The sequence below is a fragment of the Haemaphysalis longicornis genome, unplaced genomic scaffold (assembly GCF_048455015.1).
Source record: "Haemaphysalis longicornis isolate Haplotype H1 unplaced genomic scaffold, Haemaphysalis longicornis Haplotype H1 scaffold_9, whole genome shotgun sequence".
Lineage (NCBI taxonomy): Eukaryota > Metazoa > Arthropoda > Arachnida > Ixodida > Ixodidae > Haemaphysalis > Haemaphysalis longicornis.
In genome coordinates, this window is record NW_027526460.1 from 138257724 (window position 1) to 138271352 (window position 13629).

A 13629-nucleotide genomic window follows, 5' to 3' on the forward strand; every position below is an offset into this window, starting at 1 on the left:
AAATGCGAGTCCGGTAGCTTTTTCTTGCATTAATGTGCATGTGTGTGTGTGTGTGTGTGTGTGTGTGTGTGTGTGTGTGTGTGTGTGTGTGTGTGTGTGTGTGTGTGTGTGTGTGTGTGTGTGTGCCTGTGTGTTTGTGTGTGTGTGTGTGCGTGTGTGTGCGTGTGTGTGTGTGTGTGTGTGTGTGCGTGTGTGTGTGTGTGTGTGTGTGTGTGTGTGTGTGTGTGTGTGTGTGTGTGTGTGTGTGTGGGTGTGGGTGTGTACTTGTGTACCATTCAGTTTCCAGCTTGTTCACTGTGGAACAGTTTGTGATGAAGCGTTGCCCAGCAGGCACGTCCACGGCTTGCTTGTGAGCCCTTTCACAACACCTCGCCGCGTATCCGTACTTCCAACTTCTGGAATATGAACAGGGCGGTGTCCACGTCCAATTTTCTGTATGGTACGTTTCATTGTTTCTATACTTGGACACTTTAGAGTAGCGAAGCGCACTATGCACAGTACGCGCGAGACAGCGGAAGAGTCGGCGCCGACATGTGCTCTTTTTGGAAAAAGCGCGCTGCTTTCGGTTGTTTTGGACGGTATAATCAAGGCCACGACCGCCGACGTTGACCGAGGGAAATGAGTGCGTGCCGCAGGCACTTGCGCTTTTTCTGGGCGTGCATTCAGTTTCTCCTGTGGCCACAGCGCTCGTCTTCCCGTTTGTGCTTACCCCTGGCCGCTTCTTGCAGCAGCACTGGGCAGCCGTGTCAAGCGCCGCGACCAGAGGACCGGAACGGAATAGCCGGGTTCCTGCTTCCTTCGCCCGCCGCTGCCGACTCCCAGTCTTTTGTTTCCCACCATCGCTTGAATGCAGGGAAGTTCTCGGCGACGAGGGCGCGTTGCGCTCCAGCGAGCGGCCGTGCGGCTCCGACTGCGGAAGGTTGTTGCCTATAAAGCGATCATGCTGACTTCGGGGTCAGGGACACACGCCATGGAGAGAAGACGGCGAGCAGCCGCAGGAGCGTCGCTGCTGATTCCGCTGCTGCTGTTGCTGCTGTCCGTGGTCGGTCCCAGCTCGGAGAAGAAGCTGCTCAAGCTGGCGCTCCTGATGTCCGGCGGCACCTCCTTCATTCCCATCCCCCTACCTCTCAACAAGCACATCCAGCACACCAAGTTCGTGCCAATCAACATGCCCTACCCCGTGCCCGTCCCGTAAGTCTGCTTGTAGCATCCCTCTGGCTTTCTCGCGCTTCCCGCCGCTATGCACGATTTCGTCACTGCGTATCCGAGCCTTCAAGGAGCAAGATTAAGAATAAAGATTCTCCGCGGCAGTACCGCGCATGTGGATAAACTAAGGCAGCCCGTACAAAACTAAACGAAAAGCTTTGGGAAAGGTGGTTCATGCTACTACAAAAGAACCATGGAGGATTTGGAAAGAACCTTAAAAAGCCAAAATTAGTTGGATTTGCGGATGTGAATTGATATGAATGTCATTCCCCCGAAACGCTACCGGCATCCATGCACCTGCTTTGCCAATATCCATCAAATGTAACCGTTATTTTCTTGTATACGCGCCGAAGTCTGTCGAAATCGCAGTTAAAATGCTCGGTGTGTGCCCAACAACCAGAATACCTTCTCAGGGCGCTCTTGAACGAATACCTCAGCGCAGAGTACCTCCTCTCGTCCCTGGTAATAAGAAAATACTGAGACGCGGCTTTCGGATTTTATCACGCCTGAGCATTGAGTTTCATGAGCGACTAGCAGAGCATCGTCACGCGTGCACTGGTTCGTTTTAACTACGAATAACATGGTATGTAGTACAAAAACCCTCCCAATCAGAGCCGCGCTCTGGTGACAGCTGTCGTCAGCGACTCCTTCTCACGGGCGCTTGTGTTCCTATCTACAATCTTCCTGCATCTTGCTTCACTCCCTGCACCACAGGAAACCGTGAAAATCACTCTCTATGCTCATTTTGTTAGTTAATGTATGTACTGCCGCCCAACAAAGAACAAAACACAGTTGCCAACCGATGTTTCGCACCTGTAGGGAACGAAAACAAGTCCGAATGAAGGAGCAGTCCGAAAACTCCGCGAGTAGCAAAAACAAGCTTTATTTCATTTAAATGGGACTGAAAAAGTCGCGAATCTTTTCGAAGTCACGAAGTAAAAGAACAGTGTGCGCGACGCATGACACAGGAGAAACAAGAGGATGATGTTGCTTATAGTCAGCGTCACCTGGTGCCTAAAAAAAGTGGCATCTGAAAAAAACTGGCCACGTATCACCCCTTCCCGGCTTTTGAGATTGCTTCCACCGCAGACTGTACATGCGTTGTTACCCCGGAGGCAGTCAAGCCAAAGCCCACCCAATCTCAAGCTAGCCCGGTGGCTTAGGATTCTAAATGGCGTCATCCTGAAGTCGCATCGTGGCTCTGTCGCGGAAAAGTTTGTCTGAAAAATCGAACTTCTGGCTTCATTATGTGCGAAATTTCTGTTGTTCCCAAACATTACTCCTACGGGACGACTGGCAGTTCCTTGGCAAAGTCTGAAATATCCAGCAATTCCGAATTTGTGCAGTACGACAAAACGTCCGCTACTGTATATACTGCCCGAGTATCAACGTTACTCTCCAAAACTGGGTGATAGGTGAAAGAACCAAGTCAGAGAAGAAAAAAACGTTATTTCCGTCATTGAAGGCCACTGCTAATTGGCTGCGTCGAAACTTATCATAAATGTAATGGGAAGAAGAATTGTACCTTAACGCATAAAGACGAACCAGTAGTGAGAAGTGTGGCAAAGGAAAAAAAATTTGGGGAAATAAGCGTAACTTAAAACGACGACTGTCAAGACGCGTATCAAAATACGTCTGTGGGGCGGGCTCATCGTTCATGGTGACGGCGACGCGTACATTAACGCTAAGAATAATGCTGCTACTAAAAAAAGAAATAATTGTCATAGATATAGTTTCCTTCCTTCATTAGTTCAACGTTAGGATCTAGAATCTGAGAACAATTGCACGCATCGCAACGCACGACGAGGTGCAAACTACATGGTGCGCCCTTGACCCGGAGCGAAACAATAAGCGGATATTACGCCAGAATTTTTATGGCCGAAACATAAAGAGATGGGAAGGTAGCGTGTCACGAGACAAGGCAAAACAACTACCGGTACCATGCACGTAAAAGAGTGCAATAACAGGCCACTGCGGAATTATCTTGTGCGGACACTAAATGTGAACGCTTATTTAGGGGTGTAGTGGTATTAAACCGTCATAAACATTGACACAAACGTACGAACGTAAGTAACTTTCTTGGTTCATACGCACGTAATGTGTGCGCTAAGGAACACATTAAGTCCCGCAACGACGCGGGCTTAAACGTACAAGGAACCATTCGTTCATACGCGCGTTTTTTACACCTAGTGAAATTAATGGCGCTAAACACAAGACCAAAAAAAGGAACATGACAGCAGGGTCGTTTCCTTTGTTCCGTCTGTTCCCTTCCCTCTGATACTGCTGACTATATGGGAATCAATACGCCAATACTACGGCCGTTTAGAATTTGCATTTAATCGCGTCATAATAATGCCCCTAATATCCTCGATTAGAAGTATTCCTCAGGTCTGTCTACTTGAATATGCATTCCAGTTTAGCGAGACAAGACGGCAATGTTCTACAGTGATGGTTAGGGGGTAACGAAACCTGAATAGTTGCGTCGTGTTGCGCCTTCGTGAGAGAAAAACGAGAGGCAGGACCGGAGTGCAATGGAGTGGCTGCAAAACCATCCCCCATCGATTGCGTTAAAGACGAGAGGGAGGGGAAAGTGCGTATAACAATATATCCCATTTTACAACAACAACAACAAAAAAATCCCGGGCCATCTCAACTAATGTGAAACCTGGGGAGGGGCGAAGCTTGCAGGGTATAAGTGTTTTCTTGGCGCATTTGAGTTTTTGCCCACGGAGATAAAACCATCTGTAGTGCAGGTAAATTTTGCTGTAAACGTAGCGTGCTAGAACGCACGAAGCGTTCTAGCGCGAGGCGTTGGCAAACGAGTGTCCCGGTGTGTTCTTTTAGTACGCGTTTTTGCCCACGGAGATGAAACGTACTAGGGCAAGGCGTTGGAAAACGAGTATCCCGGTGTTTTATTACCGTGGCCACGTAAAACGGTGACGACGACAGCGGACGCCGACAACCCGAGCTCCTAAAGGGGCTTGGCCCCTAAAAGATGAATATGCCGTTGACAGGCGAAAAGCAATTTACGCCATCAATAACGAGGGTAGTGACGTCATGCGGAAGTGAATGTTGCCCGGAATGACTAGGACGGAACAAAAAAAAAAAGAAAATTACGTCTGCGAAGTTATGTCGACTAAACACGGGCAGCCAGACGCCTGCGTACTTCGCAGGATTGCGGCAAGGTATTGGGGTATAGTCTCTTAAGCATCTAATTTGCGTGCTCCGTAACTATATCAATAAACTATGCGGACTAGACGTGGCAAATACAACATTTACTGGGGACGTACACCGGTTACAAACCGAAGAAACGTTCCAGGGTAAGTGGGGCTGATTCTAATGACCTATAACCCTAATGCCTGACACCTGTCATACTGTACTAAAATGGTAAACTTTAGAAATTGTTCTGAATAAGTACGTTCAGCCTTGACCACGGTGGTGACGCCTTAGCAGTGCCGTTCTTATGTGTATATATTCACGAAGACTCACTAATCACGTATCATTCTGGAGTAAAAAGGGTATTCGCGCCCGAATTCATTTACAGTATTTAAATGGTTTTCTGGACGTGTGTCGAGAATAAGGCGCACGTAAAAGAGCCCCATGCGGTCTAATTTAACCCGCAGCCCTGCACTACGGCGTGTCTGATATCCCATGTGTAGCTTCGGCGCATTAAGCACCCAAACTTTATTTTCTGGGAGAGGGGGATAAAGCTAAACTAATGCCACGAAAGATAGGCGCCGATTTTAATATGGGTAAGATAAACTTGCTTTTCTCTTTGCTTTTCTATTTTCCATATACACATATCTCTTTACTGAGAATGGTTTGTTCGACAACTTCAATTTTCTCCAAAGCTTTTGAAATTTTTTATTCATAAACAGTACTGTTTGCAGTCATTTAATTTGCGCAGTTCCGTCGACTACGGTTTTCCTGTCAAATGACACAAGATCTTTATTCGCGCCTACAATGCACTTCCTCTGCGCCGGGAAAACGCCACATGGCAGCAACGGGCCACATGCGAAAACAAAAAGTTCTACCATCCCAAGTAAATGGAGTCTTTTATAAAGCAAAATAGGCACGCTGTTCTCTGCTCGCGCGCTGGTATGCTATGGGGTTCAAATGTTGAAAAAGAACGGTAGTTGACCTGAAGATAACACGGGTCTGCTAATCCTGATGCGCGAAACAGTAATCTAGATTATGGAGAGAGAGAGAGAGAAATAAACTTTATTGCGATAAGTAGTTAGGAGGGGGCGGTGACCGGTAGTTGCAGTTTGCCGGTGACCAAGGCAGCCCGTTCCGTCAGACTTGTTTGCATCTGCGGGTCGGAGCTACCCAGCGCCGCCTCCCATTGCTCGGTGGTACGGATTAATGGGAAGGGGTCGTTGTTGCATGCCCACATGGTATGGAAGATGGTGTCTTTCAAGCCACATGCGGGGCAGTTGGGGGACTGATACAGTGTGGGATGAATTAGGTGCAGTTTGGCGCGACAGGGCAAAGTGTTTGTTTGAATGAGGCGCCATAAGCGTTCTTCAGAGTGAGAGAGGGTAGGATGAGCCGGCGGGAATATGCGGCGGGCGAGGCGGTAATGCTCAGTTATTTCCCGATAGCTAAGCAAGCTGTCTCGGGCTGATCGGGCTCCGTGTAAGGGTACGAGGCTTGGGCCTGCTCGGACAGTGAGTTCTCGAGCTGCTTTGTTGGCTGCCTCGTTGCCCCCCAGCCCTGTATGGGCAGGCGTCCAGATCAGCTCCACGGGGTCGGTAGGGGGATTTTGAACAAGAATTTGGAGCGCCTGAGGAGAGATGGTACCTCTGGCAAAGTTTTGAATGACCGTTTTCGAATCAGAGATGATAATTGTGGGGGTTGGCCGTTGCGTTAGTGCTAGGGCGATTGCCGCTTCCTCCGCCGTTGCCGGATGACGGGTGCGTATTGTGAGGGAGGTGAGGGGTGGGGAGTTAGGGCTGAATATTGCTGTGACAGCGTACGCGTCGTGATGTCTATAGTCTGCTGCGTCTACGTAGAGGGTGCTCGGCTTAATGGGATATTTCTCAGTCAAGGCCCGTGCTTGCTGTTCCCTGCGTGCTTTGTTGTGCACTGGGTGCATATTGCGTGGGAGAGGGCGGGTGCAGAGGTGCGCATGAATGCTTGGAGGAATGGGGACTTTGGGATCAGTGACTAGCGTAGCTCGCAGATTTAATCTATGCATGATCTGTCGACCAGTGGATGTTGTCGATATGCGCTTAAGTTGATTGAGTTGATGGGCCTCGACTATTTCTTCTGCATATAAACTCCCAGCTGTTCTAATCTGGCAGTGGGAGTGATGTGGGGTAACTGCAATGCCGTCTTATATATCCGGCGAATGAGACAATTAATTTTTGCCAACTCTGCTTGAGAGGGATTGAGGTGTGGCAAAGAATACGTAATACGGCTTATTACAAACGCCTGTATGAGGCGGATTCTCTCTGCTTCTTTAAGGCCTTTGTTGCGAGCGGAAATTCTGCGTGATATGCCCATGGTTTGAGTTACCTGGAATTTTAATTGAGTATTAAAGCAGGTGTTCGCGCGGTTGTGCTCGAGAGTAAGGCCCAGAATTTTAATGCTAGGCACCTCCAACACTTCCACGTTCCCCACGTGGACTTTTATACTGGGAGGCGTTTTTGAACCCGATTTAGCTGCAAGGAGTAGTAGTTGCGATTTATGTGGGGAGCATTCTAATCCGACCTTGCGAGCTTCGTCAGTGACGATTCGGGCACCCGTTTGTAGGGTGTCTTCGATTTGGCCATCACTGCCCCCTGACGCCCACAGGGTAATATCGTCGGCGTAGATGCTGTGTCGTAAATTGGGAACCTGCGCAAGTTGCCGAGGGATGTTTAGCAGAGCAAGATTGAAAAGAAGTGGTGACAGAACTGCGCCTTATGGGGTGCCTATAGAGGGAATAGTTATGGTGTCCGAGGTGATGTCACCAATCTGGATTATTGCCGTTCGAGCTGTTAAGAAGTTTTTGATATAATTGTACGTGCGATGTCCCGGAGCTAGTGATTCCAAGTTGCTAAGTATAGCTAAATGGGATACTCTATCAAATGCTTTAGTGAGGTCTAGTGCGAGTATGGCCGCTGCATCGACCTTTGAAGGAGGGATGATTATGTCATGAAGCAATTGGAGATGCACATCTTGCGTGGAGAGTCCTGCCCTAAAGCCAATCATGGTGTTGGGAAGTGCACCTGTTTGATCTATGTGTTTTATTAATTGTGCGTGAATAATGTGTTCCAGCACTTTGCCCATACACGAAGTTAGAGAAATTGGCCGTAGGTGTTCTAGGCTGAGGGGCTTTCCCGGTTTAGAAATAAGGGATATTTTAGCATGTTTCCACGCGGGGGGTAGGCTTCCTGAGGACCAGTAATGATTATAGTACCGGGTTAGCGTGGTAATTGAGTTGTCATCGAGGTTTCGTAGCATCTTATTCGTCACGCCATCCATACCTGGCGCAGACCCTGGACGGAGACGAGTGAGCGCTGCTCTGACTTCAGCTTCAGTTATATCGAGATCCAACGCGCTATTGTCTGGTCCTCGATAAGGAGGTAAGGGCTCAGATGAGCCCTGCGCTATGTAGAGGGTTTGGATTTCTTCTATTAGTTCTTGATTGGTGCCTGGGTAGTTTTGAATTATTTGTGTTAGGCGATGGTGATGGAAAGATCTGCTGCGCATTCAACGGAGTTAATTGTAAGGCGAAAACCTTAAGTTATTAATTCTGCTGAAAACCGTCGTCGTTGTTGCTGTAGTTCTCCCATCAAGGAAATGTGTGCCACTGAAAAGTGTAAAAAAGAAAACATACGTGATAAGATAACATTTGACCTGCGGTCACATTTGACCTCTGGCATGGCATTTGACGTCTGGTCTCCAAGCCGCAGCCCCCGTCGCTAGCACTGTGCCATCTCAGCACAGTGCGAGCTGTAGAACGTATTTTGTTGTCGTTGTTCTTGCCTTCTTCTTCGTGGCACATGCTTACTTGAGGTATTGTCTTTTAGGGGCAAAAGTGCCTGCTGTACAAAACCCGCAGAACCGCGAATAGGAAATGCAGAATACTCAGAATAGTTCGGCCCACGTGACGCCTCATTGTGATGGCACGGGAATACAACAGGTGCACACTAGCCACGCGGAACCCTCATTTTAAAGAAACTATGGCTTGCGCCATTCCACTTGCTGACTTAATTCGCCCCGTAAGGGGTAGAAATAACAGAGAGCGAGGAAGGGAGAGCGAGTCGCCAACACAGTGTAGCATAAAAGAAGTAACTCGCGCCAAAAGACAATCACACGGACGCAAATGAGGATACGCACATTCGATGTACCAGTAAAGAAGTTGTTATTATCACCCGGCTTTAGTCTTGAGGTGTTGTAAGCATATTTAAGTGCCCCGACGAAGGTTGTTTGTTTTTTACTTTATGAGCTAGTGTATCACGGATCTGTGTAAATAAACGAAAGTACCCCTCCCGTCGATCAAGACTTATCGATTGATATGCGTGCTTACAATGTTTTGTAATTTCAGCCTCAAGGATTATTTCTTGCATTTGCTGTCTGCTAGTGCAGCTGGGTCTCCATTAAATTGCATTAGCAGCGAAGATTTTCTTGATCGAGGCTTTATGGTACTAGGCCTGGTAACGCGAGTGCAGCGATGCGGAGAGGGCACAGCCTAGCTAGAGGGAGACCAAGCACCAAGCCCAGGTGAAACGTAGTGGGAAAAAGGGGAGCGGGCGCCAAGCGCTGGTGGCGGAGCCCAGCAGCGCAGGAGAGGAGTCGGCCAATTAGAGAGCCCCACCAAATTGTTCCGATGACGGCTCATATTTACACGAGTGCGCTTGGCGGTTTTCAGGAATATTCAGAAATGTTTGAAGTCGATGGGTCTCCGGAAGACAAAGCCGGCCGTCGGGAGCGCCTGCGAGAGTTGGCGCGAGAAGTGGCGCGAACGGGAATCGATCTGCTGGCGTTTGCAAGTTCTTTGAGGTTTAACCTTGCGATTAGGGAACGCCAGGCAGCTTGTCCTGTTAACACAAGCGTTCGCGACCATACGTCATTGAGGCTGGGCTAATTGTTTATTGAGAGACAGACTTTGGAAGGATGTGGGCTGTCGCTCAACGGTCGAAGACAGTGCGGCGAGAACCCCTTCCAAGATTTGAAGGTTTATGCTCGGGTTATGTCATAATGAAATGAAAGCGCGCGGAAACCGGCACTTAAAAAATCCTGTGCAATAGAGAAAGCACTAATGAGTATCTTAAAGCGACGAGATTCCTACAAAGCGAGTATAGCTCGTAAACTCCGGCAGGAAATGCACGATTGCGTTGCATAAAGTCAACCAGTTCAGCCGCAGCAAATATGGTCGCTTTCTTGTATTACTATGAAAGAAATAAGAGTTAAGAGGATGAAAATGAATGCTTAAATACAGTTGGCAGAAGGGATATCTACGAAAGAGCAGCGTAGTAGTGGATGTACAAGACATTTGATATTTGCACTTTACGTTCAAATGAGTTATAACTTAATAAAACCTCCTCGCGTAATTTAAGAAAACATGTGAGCACAAGATGGCGACGTGTGAGCGCGTAGTGGATTAAATGGAAACAACACAAGGACGCGAAACTGGCACTGATCTAACCTCACCTATCACGTACCTGAAATTTCCCGCTTGGGGTCCTGCTCCACATAAACACAGCAACCACTCGTTCCTGCTTACCACTGAACCACCATAAGAAGGCTCAGGATATTGAATCGCCATGTTGCATGTTAAAGTTCTGCTAATCGATGAAATCAGTGACATCACAGTTGTGCAAAGTCGGCGCTGCACTGCTGCCTTAACACACGAATAGTTAATTATTTGCTTAGCCGGATGGCATTTCTCTTTAAACGACGCACAGTAGCTGCAATCTCTTTGCCATAAGGTTTGTTAAATTAGATAAAAAGCACTACGCTAAAACTGTACAGTTCATTACGTAGGGCATTGTGATTTCACCTGCACCTGAACCTGCGATTTCAGCCACGTTGTGCACTATTTGGTGCGCCCAATTACTTTTCTTCTTTTTGCGAAATATAGTGCTTAACTTCTATCCTTGCTTCACTAAAATAAAGTTCTTAAATTTTGGAGCCGATGCCGTGAGAATATGGAAAGCGTCGCGCTAATTCACGTTGGTCATTAGAGTATACGCACGGAAAACGCGGGCGCGTGTATACCCAGACAGCCGATTTAGCCTCCTTCCCTGTAACGCCACCTGGCCCGGCGCAGGGGGCCTGTTGTGGGTGGTGCTATTGCTGATCTGTCTCAAATGAGAAATGTGGCGTGTAGTACTATTTCGGACGCACCTCATTTCCCACTAGCATTGCTCATTTCCGAAAGGCATTACGAGTGAGAAATTGCCAGCGGTGCTCTGTCCGGCGCCTATATATAGATCAGCGTGTTACAGATAATGTCCCCAGAATTATGATCATGCGTGATATTTTACAATGTTGTGCAAGCTAATCACAACTCAGCTTATCATTATTTCTGTAATCTGCTTTTGATCGCAGAGTGCACACCCACGAGCACGTGAATCATGGCGGGAAGCACGTGCACGTCAACTATAAACACGAACACGACCACTCTCGGAGCAAAGTGGTCGTCTTGGACGACGACCATTACGGCGGCCGCGGCGGCTACTGGTGAAGAGCTCCTTGCTGTGGAGTCCCTGGCACATGCCTCGTTCCCAAAGAACACCACTCTTCATCCTGCAACACATCAGCGCACGCCGTGGGCGCCTCCAGACCGCACGGAGTCAGCCGCATCCTACAAGCGGAAGACAAGCAAAAGCAGGACTCCAGTGTGACCACGTGTGCTGAAAAAGAAAACGCTGCCAGTGAATGTGTAAATATGTGGGCTGCAAAGAAACAGCCAAGGTTCACAGCAGCCAAGTTAGACCAAACAACTCTTTTCATGTTATTCACCACAGCATCAGGATTATATTGAACTGCTCCGCTAGTATTGCCTATGCGTAAATTGAGAGTAATCTAACATTGACGCTGCCTACCTCCAAACCTAAAATCGGGCAGTAAACTACACTTAAGGTTCTTGCATCCATCAGCTAGTCAGTGGTAACTAACATGATGGCCGCTTCCGAACATTGCCCCTGGTGTCAGAGTATGGGAGAGAATCATAACTGTCTTTTTGTTTTGTGGGATTCGCATGAAAAGGTGCTGTAAAAACCTTGTGGCCAGAAGATGTTGTCGCTTTACTTTAATAGGACCAGGGCAGGGTATTTCATCTTCTGGTCAACCAGCCCAAGTTGCCATCTAAAACCTGTTTTGTGACTTCGACCATATATAAGAGGACGCTCGCTTGCGTAACGATGGCTTTTCATTCGTCATTAAAAGTAGCGGACCATAACAAACACAACTAGCCCTGCTGGTGTACAAGCAGTGTGAGAACCACATGGAAGTAATACAAACCTCTGTATGTGTGAAATGCAATGAACATGACTGATAAGGCGTCACAGGGGAGACATCAACTTCGGTAGAAGCCATTTCATCCGAACGATACCTTCTTGAGCGCAAGGTGACAACGCATTGTATAGCGGAAGAAAGCACCTAAAACACTCATTTTTAAGCGCTAAATAAAAGAAAATATACTTTTATTTTCACTTGTTTTTATTCCTGCACGTGAGAAAGACGTCCTCAAAAAATTAAAGCCGTTCAACTCAAAGTGAAAGCTGTCGGAAGTGCAGAGCACTTATTCGCCATAATGGGCTGAAGCCCCGCTATCCGCTCACTGCTACCACCAAATGCAATTAAAATTTCCCGCCTTCGCAATGCTCGCGCGCCCCATTCCTGAAGCTGCTCCAGCGGGAGTTCTATCCTTTCTGTGCTTCTCCTTCCTCCCGCACGTGCCGGCGTTTCACTGCCACTTTTTCGGTTACTAGCGTAAAACCCAACCCAACCAGTGTTCCTAACTAAATGAACGCGGGCGCTGCCGGTTAATGACTTATATTTTGCCTCAAATCTACCTGCAGTTTTCTTAGCGCTAAACAACGGGAAGATGTACGACAAGCGCCAGCAGATCACGAGTTTCGAATGCTTATGACTATATAAACCGCTTGGCTTTCGAAGCTTTTGTGCTACGCCGCGACAACAGCCGCTACGACGAAACGCCGTGTGGCTCTACTGGGGTCCAGCGAGCGCGCTACGACGACAAGGCGAGCTCCTAAAGTGCTCTGTACTGAAAAGTCTTGATTTGAAATGCATGTTCCCCCCTACCAGTCAGCACCAAGACTTGACAAAGAAGTGTTGTGTTATGCTGGTGAAACTTTCTTGTTGACATTTTAATTTTCAAACGAGATAAAATATCATGTATCAGTGTTGTCAACTGTACAACGAGTGCTGTTTTTTGAAGTGATCTAAATGCCACGAAACGATACACAGCTGCGGGACAGCTAACACGATGCTTGTCTGGGTAGTCGGCAAGACGCAGCTTGTGGCGCAACCCAGCAGGCTGCAACTTGCGGTATATGTCACTGCTCCCAGGGCACTGCGGAGTAATCGGTAACGTATTGGCGGATGAAGCTGCCCGTACGGGCCACGAGAGCGACCGCACCATCCTGCTTCCGCTTTTAAGGACCGATGCCGTGAGGACGCTTCGCTTCTTTGCATGCAGGATTACCATGCAGCAATAAAACACACCGGACTTTTCGAATCACCGTCTGTATATTAGAGATCATCTTCATTAGCGCCGTCTTCCGTATGGGCTCTCTCGACCCCACTCGCCTTTACTTTGTAGACTGTGGTTGGGAGTGGCCTTCACGGAAGCCCAGTCCTTCCTCATCGGCATGGCCAGCAGCGCCCACTGTGACGCCTGTGGGGCGGAAGAGGCTAGAGCATGTGCTGTGTCGCTGCCCCGAATACTCGTTGGAAAGAAGCGTGCTTGCCACCGCGCTTATCCGATTGGACAATCGACAATTTACAGTAGAGACTATTCTAAGTCATCGGTCTCTACCATCGGCTTTATAGAAGACGACGAAAGCCCTTTTACGTTTCCTGAGCGAAACGAACTTCCATGAAAGACTATAGTGCCCGAAACAGGGCTAGGGGGTGCGCCTTCCCAATCCTATCTCTTCCTCTTCTCCCGTCCTCTCTTTTATTCTCTGAACACCACTCCCCCAATGAAGGGTAGCAAACCGGGCTCTACACCTTGTTAACCTCCAGGCCTTTCCGTCCTTCTCCCTTCCTTTTGTACCACCCCGACTAGGCAAAATGCTGGCAAGAAGATACTAGATGGCTGCCTAAAAAGGTGAGGTAATATGCGTCACGCCCAGAAGCACCATCCCTGCGTGGCCTACCTGGTCACATGGCTCACGGTACCACCGCCAGTATCTGTGTTTGGTTTGTTTGCTATTTAGTTCCTGTTTGACTTATAGGAAC

At 48.2% G+C, this 13629-nt stretch overlaps 1 protein-coding gene across 1 annotated transcript; it reads left to right on the forward strand.

The window, feature by feature from the left end:
- Positions 1–656: 656 nt before the first annotated feature.
- Positions 657–12483, forward strand: LOC144151584 (uncharacterized). Its single transcript, XM_077682690.1, has 2 exons — positions 657–1191; positions 10750–12483. Exons 1-2 carry the CDS (start codon positions 848–850, stop codon positions 10883–10885), a joined length of 480 nt encoding a protein of 159 aa, XP_077538816.1. The 5' UTR covers positions 657–847; the 3' UTR covers positions 10886–12483.
- Positions 12484–13629: the final 1146 nt, after the last annotated feature.

Excerpts from the sequence above, each read along its gene's own strand:
- LOC144151584 (XM_077682690.1), top strand. The coding sequence starts at position 848 with ATGCAGGGAAGTTCTCGGCGACGAGGGCGCGTTGCGCTCCAGCGAGCG. Across the intron at positions 1,192-10,749 it reads CCCTACCCCGTGCCCGTCCC|AGTGCACACCCACGAGCACG; the intron begins GTAAGTCTGCTT and ends TTTTGATCGCAG.